General features: G+C 39.3%; 1 protein-coding gene across 1 annotated transcript; it reads right to left on the bottom strand.

The window, feature by feature from the left end:
* Window positions 1-4: 4 nt before the first annotated feature.
* LOC128052050 (prorelaxin-like) lies at window positions 5-25,360 on the bottom strand. The gene is given in 4 exon segments (XM_052644520.1): window positions 5-267; window positions 18,043-18,318; window positions 23,849-24,022; window positions 25,330-25,360. Coding segments are annotated over 4 exon segments (744 nt in total).
* Window positions 25,361-26,667: the final 1,307 nt, after the last annotated feature.

The raw sequence follows: 26,667 nt of genomic DNA, 5'->3' as shown, positions 1-26,667 counted from the left end.
CGCTCTAACTGCCCGTCCCGCGCGACTGCTCACGTGCACATGGAGACCTTCTGATCTTCGTGTGCGGTCCTCGCGAGAACTTCAAGGCGAGGTGCGCACCTTCTGATCTTCGTTTCCAGACCTCGCGAGAACTTCGAGTCAAGATGAGGGCAGCTGTGGAGGCGCTGCCCAAGCTTCCCGAATTTCGCAGGGCCCTCAGGCCGCCCCAGGTGGCAAGCTGTTGGCCCTGAAAATGGTTCGTTTTTCTCTCCACCCTCACTAGGAAGACTTATCAAATGAAATATGGGGCCGTAGCTAACGGATAAAGCCTCCCTCTAGTGAAATGCATTTCCCGCCTCTTTTGCCTGCTTGCTAATGGAACGTCGCCTCCTTCAAGAAACCTTTCCTTTTCTTCATGGTGTTTATCTCGGTAGGTTTGCTCACATTTATTTGTGCAGTTGTTTGATAACTTCTTCCCCTAGTTTGCAGGTTTCATGAAGGCAGTGGCTGTGACATTGCTTCTAATTGTACCGCAGGGTCTGACGAATTGTTGGCTGTCAAATATATTAAAACTTGTGTGCACGTTTTAAAGGCAGATGCAAAGCTTCCTGAGGAAATTCCTACCACTTCTACGGGGAGAAATGGGCCTTAGTCTCAATCTTCAGAACAGAGTATTTGAGATAATCGGTTCTTTTGGCCATGGATTGTAAAGGATTATCCATTGCAAAATTATAGTGTCAACATTAATAATAGCCAGTTATTTTACCAGCAAAGGTGAATAGGAATAGCTAGAGGAATGCAATTCAGGATATGTGCACTATCATGGACCATATGCAAATTCAGAGAACTAGGAAGAGGAACTTGCTTTTGCAGGGAAAAGGGGGAAGGTGGGAGCGGGTGTGATAACTAAAGGATCCACTGGGGAAGCTGGGAGTCCAAAATGTGGCGTCTTCTAATTGGCTGTGTTGCTTAATCTCTGATTGGCTGAGATCTGTGGACCAGAGAGTTTTCTTCCTGTTGTGTTTTAAATAGCGCCTTGTCCTCTTGGAGATGTAGGCAATTGTATTTTCCTGTTGGGATAAATTGATGATGCATGACAGGTCATGAGCGCGCTCCCTTTAGGTCCTAGTTCAGTTCATTTCAGTCACTCAGTCGTGTCCGACTGCGACCGCTTGGACCGCAGCACGCCAGGCTTCCCTGTCCATTACCAAGTCAAATCTGTCCGGCTACAGTTTTAGTCGAGAGTGTGACAGAAATTTGTAGAGGATTTGTCTTCTAAGAAAAATAGTATTCTGCTACATCAAGAGGGAAGGGGCAGGAAAGTACAGCGCAATCCCTACAGGTTGCCCTGTCATTTTAAATGAGATTTTATTAGACTGTGTTGGCGCTGAAGGATGTCCTACCAGCCACAAGGGGGCAGTCAGGGGCTGTCTCAGGAATAGTCAACGTCAGTGTACTGAAGCCTCAGAGGCTCCAGCAATTATCAATGATACTCTTAACTCTTCCCTTTACAATGTTATTTTGTACTCCTTCTCCTTTTTGCCTCTGTGTACTTTTCTCCGTTTTCTGTTCGCCCAGCTTTTCCCTACTTTCCAGTGGTATCCATGAGTACTTAGTAACGGGCAGTCAGATCTTTTAAAAGATTGATGTAATTTGATTAGCACAATTTCATTGCCTACTTTGAGAAACAATTCATGTATAAACTGTAGTGGCTATGAGTCCTAAGCAGAACTTCACGAGGGAATCCCTGTGAGAAAGGAAACTATTCATTATACTGAGAAAATATATATATATATATTTTAAGAACACAAACAACAACAGACAACCTCTCAAGCGATATATGCGTTATGTCCGTTCTAAGTCACTTCAGACTCTTTGTGACCCTATGAACTGTAGCCTACCAGGCTCCTCTGTCCATGGGATTCTCCAGGCAGGGGTACTGGAGTGGGTTGTCATGCCCTCCTCCGGGGGATCTTCCTCACCAAGGGACTGAACCCTCTTCTACGTCTCTTTCATTGCGGGAGGATTCTTTACCCTGTTGGCTGAGCCGGTAGGGAAGCCACCAGTATATGTCCAAACCACACAAAAATCTATACTCCGGTTCTATTTGTGCTCTCAGTATTCTCATCCTACTTTGCGCTTCTTCAGTGTGCACATCTTCATTAAAGACTGACATACTATATATAATCTTACTTCTTCACGTTTTCTGTCTCCTGCAAAAATGTAAGCGCTACACCACAGGGATTTTTGTTTATTTTGTTTACTTTGGCAGCATCTTTGCCTTGAACAGTGTGAAACATAGTAAATTCTCAGTAATAATTTAATGTTAACAATTATAGCAATGTCAACAAATAATAAGTAAAATGTTAATCATATCAATAATCATAATATTTAGTAAGTGAATAAACTCCCTGAGAATTGACTACTTGTTCCTTTGTATCCTAATTCATATTTATGTCATAATTATTATTTATTGTACTATGCTGAATTTTTTTTTTAAATCATGTAATTATCTTTTCTACTAGTTGTAAGCTCATTAAAGACTGGAATTATTTTTGTTTCATATTTATTATTCAGTGCCTAGGACAATCCCTGCTAAGTAGACCCTTAATAAACATTTATTGAATGAACACATTCCTGACTACAACTACTACTTATTATTGTTATTATCAAGAGTACACAGAAGAACTGTGCAAAAAAGATCTTCACAACCCAGATAATCATGACGGTGTAATCACTCACCTAGAGCCAGACATCCTGGAATGTGAAGTCAAGTGGGCCTTAGGAAGCATCACTACGAACAAAGCTAGTGGAGGTGATGGAATTCCAGTGGAGCTATTTCAAATCCTAAAAGATGATGCTGTGAAAGTGCTGCACTCAGTATGCCAGCACATTTGGAAAACTCAGCAGTGGCCACAGGACTGGAAAAGGTCAGTTTTCATTCCAATCCCAAAGAAAGGCAATGCCAAAGAATGCTCAAACTACTGCACAATTGCACTCATCTCACACGCTAGTAATGCTCAAAATTCTCCAAGCCAGACTTCAACAGTACGTGAACCGTGAACTTCCAGATGTTCAAGCTGGTTTTAGAAAAGGCAGAGGAACCAGAGATCAAATTGCCAACATCCACTGGATGTTGGATGTTGGCATCGAAAAAGCAAGAGAGTTCTAGAAACACATCGATTTCTGCTTTATTGACTATGCCAAAGCCTTTGACTGTGTGAATCACAAGAAACTGTGGAAAATTCTGAAAGAGATGGGAATACCAGACCACCTGACCTGCCTCTTGAGAAACCTGTATGCAGGTCAGGAAGCAACAGTTAGAACTGGACATGGAACAACAGACTGGTTCCAAATCGGGAAAGGAGTACATCAAGGCTGTATATTGTCACCCTGCTTATTAAACTTATATGCAGAGATGCAGAGTGCATCATGAGAAACACTGGGCTGGATGAAGCACAAGCTGGAATCAAGATTGCCAGAAGAAATATCAAACCTCAGATATGCAGATGACACTACCCTTACGGCAGAAAGTGAAGAAGAACTAAAGAACCTCTTGATGAAAGTGAAAGAGGAGAGTGAAAAAGCTAGCTTAAAGCTTAACATTCAGAAAACTAAGATCATGGCATCTGGTCCATCACTTCATGGGAGATAGATGGAGAAACAGTGGCAGACTTTATTTTTTGGGGTTCCAAAATCACTGCAGATGGTGACTGTAACCATTAAATTAAAAGATGCTTACTCCTTGGGAGAAAAGCTATGACCAACCTAGACAGCATATTAAAAAGCAGAGATGTTACTTTGCCAACAAATGTGCATCTAGTCAAGGCTATGGTTTTTCCAGTAGTCATGTATAGATGTGACAGTTGGACTATAAAGAAAGATGAGTGCTGAAGAATTGATGCTTTTGAAGTGTGGTGTTGGAGACGACTCTTGAGAATCCCTTAGACAGCAAGGAGATCGGTCCTGAGTGTTCATTGGAAGGACTAATGTTGAAGCTGAAACTCATCCTTTGGTCACCTGATTGGAAAAGACCCTGATGCTGGGAAAAATTGAAGGCGGGCGGAGAAGGGGATGAAAAAGGATGAGATGTTTGGATGGGATCGCCAACTCAATGGACACGAGTTTGAGTAAACTCCAGGAGTTGGTGATGGACAGGGAGACCTGGTGTGCTGTAGTCCATGGGATCACAAAGAGTCGGACACAACTGAGTGACTAAACTGAACTGATCAAGAGTCAACAGATTTACTGAATTGAACAAATTATTAGTGAAATGACTTATTTTGAATGAATAAGTTGCTATTATTACTGAATGACTTACCTATTTGTTAGTATACTGTACTAGCTGTGCTTCCCTGGTAGCTCAGCTAGTAAAGAATCTACCTGCAATGTGGGACACCTGGATTCTATCCCTGGGTTGGGGAGATCCCCTGGAGAAGGAACCAGGCTACCCATTCCAGTATTCTAGCATGGAGAATTCCATGGGCAGAGGAGCCTGGTGGGCTACAGTCCATGGGATCACAAAGAGTTGGATATGACTGAGTAACTAACTTTCACTTTTTCCTGTCTACCTTATTCCAGAACATTGTCATAAAATTGGAGCTATCCAAAGGGCTCATTTGAGTATTTATAAAATAAAATTCCATTTATGCAAGAAAAATATGGAATTGTTAGTAATTATACTAGAATATTTGTTTTCAAGTTACTTAGCATTTTATATTGATATCTTTGCATGGGAAATATGATTCCCATGATTTGAGTCCTTAAAATTTTTATCTTAGCAGTATTAAATGTGGGTACAATTAATAACAGTAACTATAATTAATACTTGCTAGATTATAAAACAGCTAATAGATAATATCTCCATTATTTACTTTTTTGCTTTCTGTCCAATTAATTGTCTGTTTTCCCCACTATAATGCTGGTCTTATTAACACTTTATTCTTGGTATTTATACCAAGTCTGTATTCTTGAATATATACAAAAAGTATGTATTCAATTATATGTTAAGTAATATATATTCAAATATGTTTTGAAAGAACAATAATAACAGTACATCATTTGTTGAGTAATTACTGTATGTCAGTCAGTAGTCTAAGTGCTTGTACATGTTTTACCCCATTTAATCCTGTAGTAATCATATCAAATAGTCTTGTAATTATCTCTAGCTTATAGACTAGAGGGAGCTCATCTTAGATTACAAAACTTGCCTAAAATGAGAGAGTTAGTAAGAGGTAGAAGGCTGATTAAAAATAGTCAGTCTGTCCCTGGAGTACAAACTGTTAAACTACTTTATATAATCATAATTTGTCAAAGAAAACTATTACAAAAACAGTGAATTTAGTTTGGCGATGATCAGTTCAGTTCAGTTCAGTTCAGTCGCTCAGTTTGTATCCAACTCTTTGAGACCCTGTGAACTGCAGCACGCCAGGCCTCCCCGTCCATCACCAACTGCTGGAGTCCACCAAAATCCATGTCCATTGAGTCGGTGATGCCATCCAACCATCTCATCCTCTGTTGTCCCCTTCTCCTCCTGCCCTCAATCTTTCCCAGCATCAGGGTCTTTTCAAATGAGTCAGCTCTTTGCATCAGGTGGCCAAAGTATTGGAGTTTCAGCTTCAGCATCAGTCCTTCCAGTGAACACCCAGGACTGATCTCCGTTAGGGAGGACTGGTTGGATATCCTTGCAGTCCAAGGAACTCTCAAGAGTCTTCTCCAACACCACAGTTCAAAAGCCAATTCTTCAGTGCTCAGCTTTCTTTATAGTCCAACTCTCACATCCATACATGACTACTAGAAAAACCATAGCCTTGACTAGACGGACCTTTGTTGACAAAGTAATGTCTCTGCTTTTTAATATGCTATCTAGGTTGGTCATAGCTTTCCTTCCAAGGAGTAAGTGTCTTTTAATTTCATGGCTACAGTCACCATCTGCAGTGATTTTGGAGCCCCCCAGAATAAAGTCTCTGTTTCCCATGAAGTGATGGGACTGGATGCCATGACCTTAGTTTTTTGAACGTTGAGCTTTAAGCCAACTTTTTCACTATCCTCTTTCACTTTCATCAAGAGGCTCTTTAGTTCTTCACTTTCTGCCATAAGGGTAGTGTCATCTGCATATCTGAGGTTATTGATATTTCTCCCAGCAATCTTGATTCCAGCTTGTGCTTCTTCCAGCCCAGCGTTTCTCATGATGTACTCTGCATGTAAGTTAAATAAGCAGGGTGACCGTATACAGCCTTGATGTACTCCTTTTCCTATTTGGAACCAGTCTGTTCTTCCATGTCCAGTCCTAACTGTTGCTTCCTGACCTACATACAGGTTTCTCAAGAGGCAGGTCAGGTGGTCAGGTATTCGCATCTCTTTCAGAATTTTCCACAGTTTACTGTGATCCACACAGTCAAAGGCTTTGGCATACTCAATAAAGCAGAAATCAATGTGTTTCTAGAACTCTCTTGCTTTTTCCATGATCCAGTGGATGTTGGCAATTTGATCTCTGGTTCCTCTGCCTTTTCTAAAACCAGCTTGAACATCTGAAAGTTCATGGTTCATGTATTGTTGAAGGCTGGCTTAGAGAATTTTGGGCATTACTTGACTAGTGTCTGAGATGAGTGCAATTGTGCAGTAGTTTGAGCATTCTTTGGCATTGCCTTTCTTTGGGATTGGTAATGATGGCACATGATATTATAAAAGCAAATCTCTTATGAGACCAGTGCTCTAACCCCTGAGCTGTGGAGCCCCAGTTACAATATAAAAGCAAATCTTTTAGACCAAACCCTTAGATTAGAGAAAGTAATGATTTGGACCCAAAAAAAGCATATACACACACACATTAAAGTAATTGCCTCAGAATGGGCTTAAAAGTTCACTCTGTTGGTAATAAAGATAGAAGCTGGTCTCAGCCACAGGAATAAGTAGCTATAGAAATTTGCAGAAATCTTATACTGGTTTACTTAACATGTGTCATGAATATAAGAACACATGGTGTAGGTTGAAGGTAGGTAGTAATAGTGCCTTCTGACAACGCTATTAAAGGATTATATGACATAATGCAGTAAGTAACACACGAAATAATAAATGAGAAAATACAGTGCCTGACACATAATGATACATATTAGCTGTATAATTATTGCCATTTCTACTTTGTTGTGAAGAAGGAAATGGCACCTCACTCCAGTATTCTTGTCTGGAGAATCCTATGGATGGAGGAGCCTGGTGGGCTGCTGTCCATAGGGTCGCACAGATTCGGACATGACTGAAGCGACTTAGCATGCATGCGTGCATGCATTGGAGAAGGAAATGGCAACCCACTCCCGTATTCTTGCCTGGAGAATCCGGGGATGGAGGAGCCTGGTGGCCTGCTGTCTATGGGGTTGCACAGAGTCGGACATGACTGAAGCAACTTAGCAGCAGCAGCTACTTTGTTGGAATGTGATAATCAAATGAGATAATAGGTTTGGTGTTCTTTAAAATAATTATTGCATTTTTTATATATGAGGTACCAGACTGTTAATTTGGCTAGAGTATGAGAAACTCATTTAAAATCATTTTTCCTTCTAGTACATAAAGGATAGTATGCAGTCAATATAGTCATGATCCAGTCCTACAAGAAAAGATTCTCCACTATGTCAATGGGTGGCGGGAAGTCTTTTGTGTTTGGGATCTATAAATGAAAGAAGTGAAGTATCTTTAAGCACCAGAAGCTTAGACTTCTTATTCTAATTATGTTTAAATATAATGGAGCAATAACATCATTGGTTAAATGTTGAATAGCAGAAAATTTAAGTAAAATAATTTGTAGAAGGGGGAGACTTGTATAAGCTCAGTAGTCTTGGAAGACTTCATTTAGGAGACAGAACTTAATTAGGCTTTGATGAAAAAGTAGGTAGTCAGAAAGTGGGACTGGTACTGCATCCGAAGAGAGGATGGAAGCTATAAAGGCATGTAAACAAGTGAGCAAGGCATATCGTCGGTAAAAGAACCTATAATAGTGATGTTAAGGATTAGTAGAAGATGGGAATATTGCTAGAGGACAAAGGAAGCTTTGAAATTCAGACTATGGAGTTTGGATTTTTTTCTTTTTATGCTACGGGGAACAGGAGGTTATAAAATAATTAGTGGATAATGTATGTGCTGCTGTGCTTAGTTAATCAGTTGTGTCCAACTCTTCGAGACCCCATGGACTGCAGCCCACCAGGCCCCTCTGTCCATGGGATTTATCCAGGCAAGACTACTGGAGTGGGTTGCCATACCCCTCCTCTAGGAGATCTTCCCAACCGAGGGATCGAACCCAGGTCTCCTGCATTGCAGGCAAATTCTTTACCCACTGAGACACCAGGGAAGCTAAAATTGAAGCTTAAATAACTTGACCTTAATGTATACAGATGTGGAGGGAGAAAAACCAAAAGTGAAGAAACCAACTACAAGTCCACATTTTGGATCAGTGAATTGTGAAGACCCAGCAGTAGGATGGAAGGAGTAGAAATAAACAGAAAGGACCCATAAATGTGATTTTTAAATGAACCATCATTAGAGTTGATGACTTGTTTTATGTAACCTGGATGTGGGAGAGAGAGAAGAGTTTAAGACGACCAGGGATTTTTTAAAAATTGAAGTACAGTTGACTTACAATGTTATGTTAATTTCTGCTGTACAGCAAGTTGATTCAGTTATACATATATCAAAATATATACGTTCTTTTTTGTATTCTTTTCCATTATGGTTTATCTCATGATGTTGAATATAACTCCCTGTGCTGTACAGTAAGGCCTTGTTTATCTATTCTATATGTAATAGTTTCCATCTACTTACCTCAAATGCCTACTCCATTCCTTGCCTCCCCTCCACCACTTTGGCAACCGTGAGTCTGTTCTTTATGTCTGTGAGTTTGTTTATGTTTTATAGATAAGTTCATCTGTGTCATATTTTAGATTCCACATATAAGTGATATATATTTGTGGTATTTGTCTTTCTCTTTCTGATTTACTTCACTTGGTAAAATGATCTCTAGTTGCGTCCATGTTGCTACAAATGGTGTTATTTTGTTCTTTTTTATGTCTGAGTAGTATTTTATTGTATATATGTACCATGTCTTCTTTATTCATTCATCTGTTGATAGACATTTAGGTTGTTTTCATGTCTTCTTCTTTATGAATACTGCTGCTATGAACATAAGGGTAAATGTATCTTTTTGAATTATAGTTTTGTCCAAATATATGTCCAGGAGTGGGATTTCTCAATCATATGATAATTATACTTTTCTGGGGAATCTTCATACTGTTTTCCGTAGTGGATCAGTGTAGAAAGTTTCCCTTTTCTCCACACCCTCTCCAGCATTTGTTATTTGTAGACTCTTAATGATGGCCATTCTGAATGGTGTGAGGTGGTACCTCCTTGTAGTTTTGATTTGCATTTCTCTAATAATGAGCAATGTTGAAAATCATGTGCCTTTTTGCCACTGTATGTCAGGAAGACCAGGGCTTTGAGCTGTAGAGGATGAAAAGCTGATGACATTGAGGAATCATGAGGGGAATTTAATCCTACAGTGAAGCTTTGCATATGCTGAGTCGCTTCAGTTGTGTATGATTCTTTGAGTCCCTATAGACTATAGCCTGCCGGTGTCCTCTGTCCATGGGATTCTGGAGGCAGGAATGCTGGATTGGTTTGCCATGCCCTCCCTCCAGGGGATCTACCCGATCTAGAAATTAAACCTGCATTAGCAGATGGGTTCTTTACCACTAGTGCCGCCTAGGAAGCCCCAGTAAAGCTTAAGAAATGATGAATTTTAGATAACTATAAAGTATTAAGAGGAATTCTCCTAACAAAACAAATGGAAACATGGGGCTGGAAGTATGCTAAGACATCCAACCTGGAGATCCAGATTCGGAAATCAACAGCAAAGAGTTGTGAGTTAAAGAAATAAAATTAAATCAACTCTCTGACTAATGGACAGGGCATACAGTGTCAAAGCAAAGAAGAGGGAATTTCATGTGGTAAGAAGCGAGAGAAGAGATAAAGAAGGAGAAAACAAGAATTATAGAGGATGACGTCCTTTTGCTTTTCATAAAAGCAAAAATCGAAGGTAATTTTCTGAAGAGGGATCATCAGTGGAGTGAAATGTGAAAGAAAAGTAAAAGAGAAGCAAATTTAAGATTAAAATTTGGGATTGGAGGCCAGTGTGGAATTTAATAGGCTAAGATTCAGGTAGGGAACAGTTCATAGTGGGTCCCAGAGGGAATGAGGGGTGAAGAGCTAGCAGCAGTTCTATTGATTTGGCAGAGGAAGAGTTGATGCAAAAACAGTTTTCTTTGTTTATTGAAATATATTAGAAACAGAGGAAGATTCCCATGCAGAAGGAAAGGTGGATAATGTGCAAGGTCAAAGAGTGTGGCAAAATAATTGAGACATTACATTTTCCCCTATATTTTTTCCTTTCAACCTCTTATACCATCTCCCCACAAATTTTAACCAGGTATCCAGAGCCTAAGTGTTTCCTTCCTGATGGACTTTTGCAGGGCAGAAAACAGAGGTTGCTTAAAGTTACTCTTCCCATGACCCCTAAATACAGGAGGAGGCCAAAATTAGGCAGGTGTCCCCAGTGGACAAGTAAGAGAGAAATGGAGAGGAAGAAGGAGAGATGGTTGAGGGGTGAAAGGGAAGATTTTCCTTGTAATGGAAAGAGGATGATGGCCTAGAGTCCTGAAATAAAGAATTACTGCTGTGCAGTGCTCAGTGGCAGTGACATGGAGAGGGGGAGCCTTAGAAGAGATGGCTATATGGTATACCTAGGGAAACAGACCCTGAGCAGAAAACACGCACATTTGGCAAAGTTCTGTTGACTCCAGCAAGAGAGGTAAGACCTTAAATGGAGACACCATGCAGGCTAGAATAGTAGGTGTCATGGGGAAACTGTTGAAACTATGGGTATTGGGGACTTAGTGCTTTGGTGCTAAAACCCTGGGTTTCAAGCACAGCTTAATGGGGGAGTTCCATTAGAATAATGTCTGATGCTAAATTTCCAATTCAGTGACAGCATGTAAACATATCAATCTGTTAAGAATAAAATAGTTGAGTATTTCTTTCACACCAGAGACTGTGCTTACAAATTCATGCCTGTTACACATAGACAGTCTTTTAGGAATATGAAAACCATGGTCATAACATACAGACAAGTAGAGGGGTTACATTTGGGGATACTTTTCCATTTAAAATGGAGGAAAAGATAGGCAAGAGTAGTGGTATGTACTAGCAGATGAAATTTAACTGAGTCACCGGATGATGGTGAAACTTCAGTGTTAAGTATGATGTGAAAACTAGTGGAATAAGGAGTGGACCTCAGAGCAAATGGAGTTCTGGAATTGACAGTGAACTATGCTGGGGAATAAATGAGATATGAATGGAAGTGTTAAAATCAGCAACAAAGATTTCATGATGAAAGTGTAACTCTTGAAAAAATGTTGACTTTCTCCCTGCTGCTGCTGCTAAGTTGCGTCAGTCATGTCCAGCTCTGTGCAGCCCCATAGATGGCAGCCCACCAGGCTCCTCTGTCCCTGGGATTCTCCAGGCAAGAACACTGACTTTCTCCCTAAAGAGTTACATTCTGTTGGTCTCTGCTTCTTCAATAAGAAGGAGCTCTTTGGGAGGAGGCCTCAGGGAGAATATGATGAACTTCAGAGATTTGCTTATGACTAGCCATGCCTAGGGATTTGAAATATAGGAAATGTGATTTTTCATCTTCTATTCTTCACCTCCAGACATTTGATGGACAAGATTAACTTGTTATAAGTACATTTTCTCTGAAAAAACAAAATACTAGCTAACTATGTATCAATATATAGATTAAAGAAATTGACTATTAGTACCATGCTGGTTTACAATTTTAACAAATGTTCATATCATCTCACAGTTTATTTTGCTTACATGAATGTTCCATAAATTCTAAAATGGTAAACTTTACTGAGTTTTTTTTCCAATTTAGTTCTTTCCTAAGGAAAATAATATTGACTTATTTGTTCTACTTTGTGACTTCATTTATGTCACTTAAATATATTTACTTGAATTTCTTAGAAACATGAAAGTATTATAACTTGAAAAACAGTTGAGTTCATTTGGGCACAAAAATCTAATTGTATCTGGTATTGAATCTGATTGCATTCAAACATTATTTCAGCAGGGAAAATAAAACCTGCTATGGCTCAAGTAGAAAATTACAAGGTTTCTGGTTTAATGTTTATATAGTCTATATCGACAAGCTAGATTAAACATTTTTTATTACTTTTGTATGTACCTGGTGTTAGGTGTATATAAAGCTACTTATGTCAGTTAAATAATAAAGCTTTTTAAATCATTATGAAGTTAATAAGATACAAAAGTAATTGATGCAATAATACCATTGATTTTTAAAAACAGCTTCTTTAGCAGGAAAATATTGATTTTTGAGAGAAAATATGATATGGGAAGACAATATTGTTCCATAACATTTGAAAAATGTGAACACTAGTAATGATTTCTCGTATTCTAATAATTAGTGGGGCCTGATTTGGACTTAGGTAAATGCTCACATGCTAGTAAAGTAATGCTAAAAATTCTCCAAGCCAGGCTTCAGCAATACGTGAACTGTGAACTTCCTGATGTTCAAGCTGGTTTTAGAAAAGGCAGAGGAACCAGAGATCAAATTACCAACATCTGCTGGATCATGGAAAAAGCAAGAGAGTTCCAGAAAAACATCTATTTCTGCTTTATTGACTATGCCAAAGCCTTTGACTGTGTGGATCACAATAAACTGTGGAAAATTCTGAGAGAGATGGGAATACCAGACCACCTGACCTGCCTCTTGAGAAATCTGTCTGCAGGTCAGGAAGCAACAGTTAGAACTGGACATGGAACAACAGACTGGTTCCAAATAGGAAAAGGAGTACGGAACAACAGACTGGTTCCAAGTAGGAAAAGGAGTATGTCAAGGCTGTATATTGTCACCCTGCTTATTTAACATCTATGCAGAGTACATCATGAGAAACGCTGGACTGGAAGAAACACAAGCTGGAATCAAGATTGCCAGGAGAAATATCAATAACCTCAGATATGCAGATGACACCACCCCTATGGCAGAAAGTGAAGAGGAACTAAAAAGCCTCTTGATGAAAATGAAAGAGGAGAGTGAAAAAGTTGGCTTAAAGCTCAACATTCAGAAAACGAAGATCATGGCATCCGGTCTCATCACTTCATGGGAAATAGATGGGGAAACAGTGGAAACAGTGGCTGACTTTATTTTTTGCGGCTCCAAAATCACTGCAGATGGTGACTGCAGCCATGAAATTAAAAGACGCTTACTCCTTGGAAGAAAAGTGATGACCAACCTAGACAGCATATTCAAAAGCAGAGACATTACTTTGCCGACTAAGGTCTGTCTAGTCAAGGCTACGGTTTTTCCAGTAGTCATGTATGGATGTGAGAGTTGGACTGTGAAGAAGGCTGAGTGCCAAAGAATTGATGCTTTTGAACTGTGGTGTTGGAGAAGGCTCTTGAGAGTTCCTTGGACTGCAAGGAGATCCAACCAGTCCATTCTGAAGGAGGTCAGCCCTGGGATTTCTTTGGAGGGAATGATGCTGAAGCTGAAACTCGAGTACTTTGGCCACCTCATGTGAAGAGTTGACTCATTGGAAAAGACTCTGATGCTGGGAGGGATTGGGAGCAGGAGGAGAAGGGGACAACAGAGGATGAGATGGCTGGATGGCATCACTGACTCAATGGACGCGAGTCCGAGTGAACTCCGGGAGATGGTGATGGACAGGGAGGCCTGGCGTGCTGTGATTCATGGGGTCGCAAATATTTGGACACAACTGAGCGACTGAACTGAACTGAACTGAAATGCATCATTGAGAATATACATGTAGATGTGAAATCAAGAATCATTCTATATCATGCATATCTAAGAAAAAGTTTTTTGTTGTTGTTACAACCTTTTTTTCACAACATAAGTTATTATTAGGTTGGTGCAAACAAAATTGTGCTTTCAGACTGCTTTACGACCCATTTTGAACTCAAATAAGAAAATTGCTCAAAATTGCTTTTTTGTCTAACATCATTTCCCTAGTCTAAAATAAATATAAAATATATTGTTACTGCTCTTAGGGGATAAGCTTTCAGTCCTTCACTGAGAATGATGTTAAGTGTGGGTTTTTCATACATAGACTTTACCAGGCTTAGGAAGCATATTTCTATTCCTTGTTTGTTGGTTGTTTTTAATCATGAAATGGTATTGAGTTATGTCATTTTTTTTTTAAATTAGAGGATGATTGCTTTAGAGTGTAGTGGTGGTCTCTGCCATAGAACAATACAAATCAGCTCTAACTCTCTCTCTCTCTCTCTCTCTCTCTATATATATATATATATATTTAACACATATATATATATATATCCCCTCCCTTGTGAGCCTCCCTCCCATAATACTACCCCATGCCCCACCCCACCCCTCTCAGGTTGTCACAGAGCATCAGGCTGGGCTCCCTGTGTTATATAGCAGCTTCCCACTAGCTAGCTATTTTATACATGGCAGTGTGTATATGTCAATGCTACTTTCTCAGTTTGTCCCGGCCTCACCTTGCCCTGCTGTCATGCTTTTATTACATGTTTTTGGTCCCATTGTTCTATTAATGTAGTGTAATACATTCATTGATTTTCGTATGTTGAACTATCCATGCATTCCAGGAATAAATTTCACTTAGTCACTGTGTATCATCCTTTTAATATCTAGTTGAATTCAGTTTGCTGTTTTTTATTAAGGATTTTGGCATCAGTAAAGGATATTGGCCTGTAGTTTCCTAAGTAGTGTCTTTGTCTGGCTTTGGAATTACGTAATTTTGGTCCTGAGAATGAGGTAGGAAGTGTTTTAATTCTTCAATTTTTTTGTATGAGTTTGAGAATGATTGGTTTTAATTCTTTAAAACATTTGGTAGAATTCTCCAGTGAACCTATCTTGTCTCAGGTTTTTCTTTCTTGGTAGGTACTTCATTATTGATTCAATCTCCTTAGTAAGTATAGTGTTATTTAGATTGATGATATCTTAGCACTGTAGGTAGGAATGTACATTAGTGCACCAGTGTGAAATAGTATGGAGGTTTCACAAAAAACTAAAACTAGAGCTACCATATTACCCAGGAATTCCATTCCTGGGTACATATCTAGGAAAAAAAAAACCAAACACACCAATTCTAAAAGGTACTTGAACTCCAGTGCTATAGTGTTATTTACAGTTGTCATAATATGGAAACAAACAAGTGTCCAACAGCAGATAAATAGATAAAGAAGATGTGAAACACACATACACACCCCCAAGAAATAGTAATCTGCCTTAACAAAAAGAATGAAATTTTGCCATTTGCAGCAGAATGGGTAGACTTAGAAGGCATTATGCTAAGTAAAATAAGAGAAATACAAATACTGTATGATAGCACTCCTATGTAGAATATAAAAACACAGCGAGTCAGGGAATGCAACAAAAAGAAGCAGGCTCACAGCTACGGAGAACAAGCTAGTGGTTACCAGTGGGGAAAGGAAAGTGTGTAGGTGCACTGTAGAGGTAGAGGAGTAAGAGGTATAAATTTTTAATCATAAAATAAAAATTCTACAGAAATATTATTCAACACAGGGAATATAGTCAATATTTTATATTAAGTATAAATGGGACATTACACATTAAAATTGAAAATCACTATATTGTACACCTGTGACATATCATATTGTATAGCAACTCAATTTCAGTAAAAAAATAATGTCTATTAGTTCAGAAATTAAAATAGACATTTTAATCAAAACACAGAAGGACTACTTTTAAAGACAACAATTCAGTGTGCCCATGCGTATTGCTGGTAAGTGCTAGAGCATTCCTACCCATGTCTACTGGATTCCAAAGAGGTCTTTCTTTTTCCCATACCATTTGGATCCAACTCCAGCTAGAGTTCATCTTAATGGTGAAGATTAATACTTAAAGATTAATGTATTTGAAACAGACATTGTAGGTACAAAAGTAGCAAGTATAAGCAAAGCTATAGGTTGACTGACCCAGTCTCCTTCCAGACACTTCTCCCTTGCGTACCTTAACTCTCTAGTCTCTAAGTGGTAGAAATGATTTCCCAGTGTCTCTTGCAGGTAGTAGTATCCGTGTGACACAGGTCTGGCCAATGTGAAATAAGCACACATGTGGAGGTTTCTGGCAAAGCCTTTGCTTTTCTAATCCTGGCACTAAGTCTTCTTCTACTCTAAAATGTACCCTGAGATCTGGAGGTGCATCAGCCATCTTGGTCTCATGAGGAGAAAAGCATAAGGAGGAAGGCCTATATTTTAAGCAGAGCTGACTGGAAAAGTCGTGAGGAGCCTGCTGGCATCATTCAGGGTCAGATCTTTACTCCACAGTCTTCTTTGAAGCCAGCCACTGTTGTAGGACTTTCTGTCATTTACAGACAACACAATCCTATCTGATACATATATATGAAGAGAGTAAATTTTTTACATGAGAAATAAAGTGAACATACTGTCATCAGCTTCAAGAATTAGATATCTTAAAGATGTTAACTTATTATCTTATTATTTATAGTAGATGAGTAGCCACAGACTGTCCTTGTAGCGCTTAAAAAGTGGTATCATCAGAGGCGGTGAATACAGATTCTTGGCCTAGGAGCCCTGACTCCAGGGCTTTTGTGGAGCAGTAACTCAGGAACATGGGCCAGGGCTGAGTCTGGGGAGATGCCTCTTGTGTGTGGGGAATGTCTCTTTTTCCTCTCTGGGCTGTAGGTTTCTTGGTCACTGTTCTTGTTCTCCTCTGTTGGATTTTCCATTTCAGACAGCACTCTTCTTGGCTTTGTCCAAGGGGGCTTATGGCCTCTGAGGTTCTGCAGCGTTCTATGAAGTTTTCCCAGGTGGCCTTGGTTGGAGGCCTGAGGATGATTAATTATGTATGGGAATTTGAAATATGGGAGTTGCTGTTTTAATCCTTTTAAATTCTTCTTACAGACAGGTGATGGAGGTTAAATTACTATTTAAGTGCATTTTTTTCTGTAAATGCTGCCTAAAGGTTTGAGTGTATATAAATTAAAGAAACTGACTGAATACTAAGATGATAACTTTGTTACTATACCTACAAGGTTTCATAGCTTGTCACAATTATTTTATTACATAAATGGTTTGTAAATACTTAAATAGCAAACAAAAATTTTGTTTCCTTGCTAAACCGGTTTTTCTGCAATATATGACACTGAAATGTTTATTATTTTTTATATGTATGTTTGTTTTTCTCCTTAAAGATTATAATTTACTTTTTAGTATTTTAGACAGTAGAGTTCATATAAGAACCCTAGTTTGAAAAATACTTGAGTTTATATAGCTTGAACTAAATTAGATTGACTTGGAGTCCAGTCTGATTCTTTGCAATTAATAGCTCATTAAGACACAAAAATATTTTAAAGTCTACTATAAAAGCTGAAATCTTATAACTCTGCATATTTGATCTAAGAGTTACTGTCAGAAGTGTTTTGGTCCATTTTATGTACCTGGCTTTAGGGACTGTGTAAAGTTATTTTTAAATTTCTATTTGTTTTTTGGCTATTAAAATAATTTATTTTATATTAAATAGTGACAGAACATTTGGGCATTAGGTTTGGAGGAGAAATGGTGATGGATTATAATTTATCAGATACAAATTTCCAAACCAGACTTATTTTTGAAATTTTGTCCACTCATTTATGCAAGATATAGCCTTTTACTAAACAATCTATTTCTATTTACTTTGAGTTATTGTTATTTTAAGTTACCACCACTCAAAAAGGAATAACATAATTATTATCATTAATAAACTACTTCTCACATAAGTATTATTAGCAGAAACTACAATAACGCTTGGGACGCTTTCTTACATATCAAATGAAAACATAAACACTAAAAATAATTTCTCATATTTTAATAATCAGTAGGGTGACAGAGGCATTGGTGACTTTGTCATTGAGAATACATGTGAAGATTAGATGAAATGCACAGCTTCATTTCAGCACAATTGAACTATGTCTTTTTTGGTACAAGCGTCATAGCAACATTTCTTAGCCAGGCTAACTCTCTCTTTTGGGTAATGTCTCTCTGAGCCTGAGTTTTCCAATTCTGAACCTCTGTTGTCTTCTGCTTCATTTTTAAATTCTTCACAGTTAAGATTTGAATCCTTTAATGCAGAATGTAGTTGCTCTCTCAATGATGGCTGCCTCTCAGATAGTGTTGCCTTCTTCTCTTGGGGCAAAGTAGGAACAAATTCCAGCATCTTTAAGGTTTCTACATCATTGGTCATGGAGGATGGCATGATTTCTAATTTTAAACGAGGGGGAAGAGAAAAAATATCCATGCCAAAGAATGTCAGGAAAACTATAAAATTTTGCATAGACACAAAGGAGAGCATTGCCTCAACAGAATTCAACAATCAAACAGACTTAGCAAGTGTCCTCATATCTAAAAGGCTTAGTTTATTATAGTTGGGCAGGTTAAAATATTCCAATATTACCAAAGTTCTGCTTTACTCCACTTGGACCCATTGTTGTCTCTCCTCATGTCCCATGTCCCTTTAATATTTTCATCATAGCACTTTTTTTTTTTTAATCTGACACTTCTGAAGTCATCTTAACCATCAAAAACACTAGTTTGACCATGGATGAATTTTTATTACCTGAGTAATTTTCTTCTATGACTAAGTATATGAAAAGTATATTAATTAAACTATCAAATATTTTCATGGTAGGAAGTTACTGCTTCAGGATAAAGTAAAAACAGCAGAATTTCCAACTGCTCTGATCTAGAAAGGAGGAGATGCCAGTCTCTGATTCTCCTCGTACATCTGTTTAATAATTTCTCTTCCCTAGAATGCTTACTCCAAATCAATAACCCTTTACATTATAGAGAAGTGGGTTAAAAGACATTAACCAATAAATCATTGACTTTGACAGATTATTAATCTGTTGTGATGTGTATCTACTGACTAATGTACTGTGTATGTTTTTTTTTTGTTTCAATATTGTGGATCATAAACTGTGCAAGTTCTGTGTGTTGCCTAGGAAGGGAGTCTGTTCTTAAGTAGTGTGCCAGGATGGGCATACATAAAGGTTGGGACTTGGGCTAGGTCCTTTCAGGAACCATCTGACATATTCCTTCTTTATACTTACTCACTACTGTTGAACATGTATTGACTGTTTCCATGTTTCTGGCATCGCCAGATGAGAGATATAAGTAAAAACATCTTTCCTGCCCTCAAAAACCTTTCAGGTAGATTCTTTCCTTACATTCAGTTCAGTTCAGTAGCTTAGTTGTGTCTGACTCTTTGCAACCCCATGGACTGCAGCATGCCAGGCTTCCCTGTCCATCACCAACTCCCGGAGCTTACTCAAACTCATGTCCATTGAGTTGGTGATGCCATCCAACCGTCTCATCCTCTGTCATCCCCTTCTCCTCCTGCCTTCAATCTTTACCAGCATCAGGGTCTTTCAGATGAGTCAGTTCTTTGCATCAGGTGGCCAAAGTATTGGAGTTCCAGCTTTAGCATCAGTACTTCCAATGAATATTCAGGACTGATTTCCTTTAGGAGGGACTGGTTGGATCTCCTTGCAGTCCAAGGGACTCTCAAGAGTCGTCTTCTTCTTCTCCAACACCACAGTTCAAAAGCATCAATTCTTTGATGCTCAACTTCTTTTACAGTCCAGCTCTCACATTCAAACATGACTACTGGAAAAACCATAGCTTTGACTAGATGGACCTTTGTTTGCAAAGTAATGTCTCTGCTTTTTAATATGCTGTCTATGTCTTGCCTGGAAAATCCCATGGATGGAGGAGCCTGGTAGGCTGCAGTTCATGGGGTCGCTAAGAGTCGGACATGACTGAGTGACTTCCCTTTCACTTTTCACTTTCATGCACTCGAGAAGGAAGTGGCAACCCACTCCAGTGTTCTTGCCTGGAGAATCCCAGGGATGGGTGAGCCTAGTGGGCTGCCATCTATGGGGTCACACAGAGTCGGACATAACTGAAGCGACTTAGCAGCAGCAGCAGCAGGTTGGTGATACCTTTTCTTCCAAGGAGCAAGCGTCTTTTAATTTCATGGCTGCAGTCACCATCTGCAGTGATTTTGGAGCCCCCCAAAATAAAGTCTGCCACTGTTTCCATTGTTTCCCCATCTATTTGCTGTGAAGTGATGGGACTAGATGCCATGATCTTAATTTTCTGAATGTTGAGTTTTAAGCCAACTTTTTCACTCTCCTCTTTCATTTTCATCAAGGCTCTTTAGTTCTTCACCTTCTGCCATAAAGGTGGTGTCATCTGCATATCTGAGGTTATTGATATTCCTCCTGGCAATCTTGATTCCAGCTGGTGTTTCATCGCAACCGTACCTATCCCAATTACATAGTTTTGAGAGTTATAGCACCAAAACAAAGAAAGAAAGAAAGAAACATTTATAAAGTTTACATTATAGTGTAAACCTAAAGCAATTTGTGCTCTTTTTCATGGACAGCAGAACTGTCCTTTTCAGCTTATTAATAAGACATTCCTCTTGAAATAGTGGAAACAATGAGGTCAAGAGAAATCTTAAGCATGGAAGATGAGTTCTTGGGTAATCATTGATGCCTGCAAATCAGAGAAGGCCATGCCCACTCACCGTGGCAGGAATGGTCCAGGCTACTTCACTTCCTATGAGTTCTGTAGCACAACAAACTTCAACAATTAGAGTTCTCAGTGGAAAGAAAATAATACTCTAACATTTTATTTTTCCTCCTAGTGTTCTCTCTTATTCAAGTTCTAAACTGGCACTGACAGATGGGAATTCATACCATTTTTTGGTAGAAATTTTTGCTTTTCCCTCAGTAAGATATCCTAAGTTCAATTCAGTCTGTCCTCATAAAAATACTCCTTGCTATAACTTAAACTTTCTCTAACTGGAGCTCTGCTGAATACATAGAAAAGCTGATTTCCATACACTGAGCCAGCTAATGAATCAGGCAATATATTTGTTACTTCTATTACATTTACTCATAATATATTGTTTGGGGCTTTTTTTTTTCAGTTTAAAAACTTGTTTTAAAATACTTTGAAAGTCGTAGAAAACTCACAAAAATGATAGAATTCTCATGTATCTCTTTTTTTCAATCTTGGTAGGAACATTTAACATGATATCTGCCTTTGAACAGAATTTTAAGTGACCAGTACACCATGATTATGGTACAGAATCTGCCTGCAGTGGGGGAGAAATGGGTTTGATCCCTGGGTCATGAAGATCTCTTGGAGTAGGAAATGGCAAACTACTCCAGTATCCTTGCCTGAAAATTCCATGGACAGAGAGTTTGGCAGGTTACAACAGTCCATGGGGTCACAAAGAGTTGGACACGACTGAGCATGAGTGAGTGATCTGTAGGTACAGTGTTATAAATCGGATTCCTAGAACCAATTCATTTTGCATAATTGAAATTTTATATGTAATAATTAGAAACTCCCATTTTCCCCTCCTCCCAATCCTGATAATCACCATTTATTCTTTCCTTATGAGTTAGACTGTTTTAGATACTTATTATAGTAGAATCCAGCCATATTCATCTTTCTGAGATAAGCAATTTTACTTAGCATTATGTCCTCCAGGTTCATCCATGTTGTTATGTAGGTTAAGGTTGCCTTTTTAAATGTGAAATAATACTCCATTGTATGTATACAGAACCTTTTCTTTACTTTAAAAAAAATTTTCGAATTATTAAAGTCTGGTAATACGTTTACAGGAGACTTGGAAAATACAGCCGCAAAATTACATATAGTTTACTATATATTACATTTATTTTTAAGTAAATAAGTTAAGATTTTTAGGTAGAGTTTTAATATCAAACTCTCAAAAATTAATAGAATGAATAGACAGAAAAGTAAAAGGCTGTAGTACACCTGAGAAGCACTGTGGACCAATTCAACATAATTAAGATTTATACAGATTTCACTTAACAGTAGGATACAAATTCTGTTAAAGTTCCCATACACCATAAACCAGGAGACACTAGTACATGTCCAAGGACATAAAACAAGGTATAAAAATTTCATGGTCTGAAGGTATTTAAACCATATAGAGTCTGTTCCCTTAATCATTATAGAATTATGTTAGAAGTCAATATCAAAGGATATTTGAAAATAACCTGCACGTTTTCAAGTGCAATGTGACATGAAGCAAAAGAGTTTTTGACTTACCCATTAAAATCCTCAATAAAGTTAAAAGTATTTTTGGTTGATACAGCTTCACTTGTTTAATTTTGCTTTTGTTGCCTGCATTGTACTCTTTATTAAAATTATTTTTTAAATTTGTTTTGAAACAATTTGCAGTTTGTAACAACTATAACTTCTGGAGTCTAAAAGATAATATCCTAATCAACCTAAATAAGTACAAATGTTTTTTAATCAGTATAATTTGGAGTAAAATCTCACTAATACAGAATTCTTCTAAATAAAAATTCTATGCTGTTCTTAAAAGGGGTACAGTGAGTAGTATTTATGCACACATTGTTGGAAAATAACCATAAACAAAGAGTAACAAAGAATTATGTAGATAGTTGCATTCAATAAATCTCTGACCAACAATGTAGAAAAGTAAAGTAGAACAGTTTTATATCATGTTTTAAGTTCCACAAAAGGGCAGTAAATGTACTTAGTGTGCATAGTGATTCTATATGAGGGTCACTTCTATATATGATATCCATATAGCCTATAAAATATAGTTGTGATTTATCATAAATTGCATGTGTTATAAAATATAAAGCAATTATCCATAATGGAGTTTGTCCTCTCTGATTTTCACATGACCCATTACACTGATTAGACTAACCTATACCTCAGTGAAAATTTCCATTGTTGTTTAAACTTAGCTCCCAATTTATCTTTATAAGTGCTTTATAACTAACAAAGTGTTTTTTAAAAACATCAGATTTAAGCCATACTCCAATCTGAGACCTTGATATTAAAGAAAACCTATTGCAACTTCCAAATTCTTGAAGTATCGATCAGGGTTTCTGCTCTTTATCTATAGGGCAAATGTCCCTTGACTCTTAGTCTCCTTCAGTTTCTCTTATTAAATCAGCAAGCCCCTATCTTTCTGTTTAATTCCTTCTCATACACCTGAACTTTTAGACTCAGTTCAAAGAAGTGGGAGGCTAGGTTCTCCCCTTTAGTGAAGTTTACAAATAAAAGAGGAATTTTTCAATGATGTGGTCCACAGACCAGTTTCATTGTTTTGTTGTTTAAACCAAGGACGAGGATCATTAAGTTTAAGGCCCGCTTTTATGTTTACCACTTCAGGATCCTGTCATACTTCTCTGCCCCATGCCCTTTGGTGTACAGATAGCTTGATAACCATCTCATATCTCACTGTTTGCCCCCCTGTCATCTCAAGTCAAGATGCCATGTCCAGTTGCCCCACCTACCAGCAAGCCTGCAGTCCTGCCTTCAGACCTTGACTCTTGGGTCATGTGGCCTGACTGTGCCCTGCCTCCTGTGGACCTTTGAGAACTTACCTTCTTTGTCACTCCCTGCTTCTGCCTGTCCTGTCAACCTGACTGCCAGGAGGTGAAGGGTAACAGTTGCTGTCAGCTGAGCCCAGCCAGTTGCTCTTCCTGCTGCTTTCTGTGCCTCTGGTGAAATATTGGGTGAAATCCTCACTAGGAAGCAAAGTTAGCAGGCAACAGCTGGAACTTCTTTTTGAGCACCAGCAGCAGCTTCAGAGTCAAGGCAGTGAGCAGTTTCCAGCCAGGCACCGTGGCCAGCCATTCCTATTGGTTGGCAGCCCGACAGCAACTAGTGGAAAGTGCCGAGCCGCTGGCAGGGTGGGAGCTCTCACCTGCTGGTGGTCCTGATCCCAGTGGAGCCTCCTCCACGCTCAGAACATTTCTCTTATATGTGGGCAAGCTACAGATGTCAATAAGGATGCAGATGAAATCTTGGCCACATTCCTGAATATCTTCGTTGTCTTTGCCTGAAATCTCTCTGGGAAGTTGGCACAGTAGCAGTCAGACTTTTAGCAGGTTTCACCCTTCCCTCCATTCCTCCATTTGCCCAACTTTCTGTTTTTGGACCTTTAACGATTGTTGCTTTCTCTCTTTTACCCTCAAACATTTTGTATGCTTGGATAATGTAGTCAGTATTTGAAGTCTTTATGGACAGGGAAGTCTGGAGTGCTGCAGTCCATGGGGTCGCAAAGAGTTGGACACGACTGACCGACTGAACTGAACTGAAATATAAATTGATAAGCTTCCCTAGTGGCTAAGATTGTAAAGAATCTGCCTGCAATGCAGAAGACCCTGATGCGATCCCTGAGTCAGGAAGATTCCCTGGAGAAGGAAATGGCAACCCACTCTAGATTTCTTACCTGGAGAATCCCATGGACAGAGGAGCGTGGCAGGCTACCGTCCATAGGGTCACACAGAGTCAGACATGACAAACAGCTTAGCACAGCACAATATAATTTAATTATCTCCAGTGTTTTAATAATATTAGCCTGATTAGCTTTCCCAAAGAGTTCAGTTCAGTCGCTCAGTCGAGTCCGACTCTGCCACCCCATGGACTGCAGCACGCCAGGCATCCCTATCCATCATCAACTCCCAGAGTTTACTCAGACTCCTGTTCATCAAGCCAGCAATGCCATCCAACCATCTCATCCTCAGTTGTCCCCTTCTCCTCCCACCCTCATTCTTTCCCAGCATCAGGGTCTTTTCAAATGAGTCAGTTCTTCGTATCAAGTGGCCAAAGTATTGGAGTTTCAAATTCATCAGTCCTTCCATGAATATTCAGGACTGTTCCCAAAGAGAATGGCCACTACATATCCAGAATAGGTGTTTACAGTAGCATACATATATTAGAATCTTTTATTTTGAATTAATGTACCAATATCATCAATTTGCCATATTTGCCCAGGCATCTTGCCATGTGCCAAATGTCATTTGACTAGTTTTGGCAAGCTGACAGGTTGGAGACTGTAAAATAACAGATTAAATGAAATGCATGGTTCAGGAAGGACCTTGATCCTGAGCCGACCTATGTATTGTTTTTTCTCCCAGATGATGATATTTTTGGTGTGACCAGAAAGTTAAACCTTTTAAGTCACTGGAGTCTGGAGTGACTTCTACTGGTTAGATTTCAGTTTGTTCATCTGTAAGCGATATACTGTCTTTCCACAGAATTTGGAACATGTGAACATCTGCATGAAAGACCAAAACAATAGTAGTTTGAACAATTTCCCAAATGTCAGACCAAAAATCCTTTGGAGTGAATTTTCTGGTTATCCTTTGCCCATAAGGGAAGCCAAGTGACCAGTCCATTTGCTACCAACCAAGAAACTGTGTACGTTTGGCATTCAGTTAAATTTTCCTGTTTTAGAGCCTGGTATACTGTATAGCGCAGATGGCTGCGACCAGCGCACTAAGCACGGCCGAGAGGAGCTACCCAACGTCCGAGGTCAGGGGCAGCAGCCGAGAGTGCCAGGCTGTGATGGCGCAGGAACGGCTGAGAAGAGCTAACCCGCACCTGAGGCCAGGGGCGGCGGCCAGGAGGAGCAACCCCACGCCCAAGGAGCGGTGGCTGCGCAGGCGCAGGAGGGCCTAGAGAAGCCATCCCACATTGAATGTCAGGAAGGGCGGCGGTGAGGAGATACCCCTCATCCAAGGTAAGGAGCAGTGGCTGCACTTTGCTGGAGCAGCTGTGAAGAGATACCCCATGCCCAAGGTAAGAGAATCCCAAGTAAGATGGTAGGTGTTGCAGGAGGGCACACTGAAACAGACACACTGAAACATAACTCACAGAAAACTAGTCAGTCTAATCATACTAGGACCACAGCCTTGTCTAACTCAGTGAAACTAAGCCATGCCCACGGGGCAACCCAAGACAGGCGGGTCATGGTGGAGAGGACTGACAGACCGTGGTCCACTGGAGAAGGGAATGGCAAACCACTTCAGTATTCTTGCCTTGAGAACCCCATGAACAGTATGAAAATGCAAAATGATAGGATACTGGAAAGAGGAACTCCCCAGGTCAGTAGGTGCCCAATATGCTACTGGAGATCAGTGGAGAAATAACTCTGGAAAGAATGAAGGGATGGAGCCAAAGCAAAAACAATACCCAGCTGTGGTTGTGACTGGTGATAGAAGCAAGGTCCAATGCAATAAAGAGCAATATTGCATGGGAACCTGGAATGTCAGGTCCATGAATCAAGGCAAATTGGAAGTGGTCAAACAAGAGATGGCAAGAGTGAACGTCAACATTCTAGGAATCAGCGAACTAAAATGGACTGGAATGGGTGAATTTAACTCAGATGACCATTACATCTACTACTGCGGGCAAGAATCCCTCAGAAGAAATGGAGTAGCCATCATGGTCAACAAAAGAGTCCGAAATGCAGTACTTGGATGCAGTCTCAAAAACGACAGAATGATCTCTGTTCATCTCCAAGGCAAACCATTCCATATCACGGTAATCCAAGTCTATGCCCCAACCAGTAATGCTGAAGAAGCTGAAGTTGAACGGTTCTATGAAGACCAACAAGACCTTTTATAACTAACACCAAAAAAAGATGTCCTTTTCATTATAGGGGACTGGAATGCAAAAGTAGGAAGTCAAGAAACACCTGGAGTAACAGGCAAATTTGGCCTTGGAATGCAGAATGAA

The sequence above is a fragment of the Budorcas taxicolor genome, chromosome 8, assembly GCF_023091745.1.
Source record: "Budorcas taxicolor isolate Tak-1 chromosome 8, Takin1.1, whole genome shotgun sequence".
Taxonomy (NCBI): Eukaryota; Metazoa; Chordata; class Mammalia; order Artiodactyla; family Bovidae; genus Budorcas; species Budorcas taxicolor.
The sequence above is the reverse complement of the archived record's forward strand: the minus strand, read 5'-3'. Positions and strand labels throughout refer to the sequence as shown.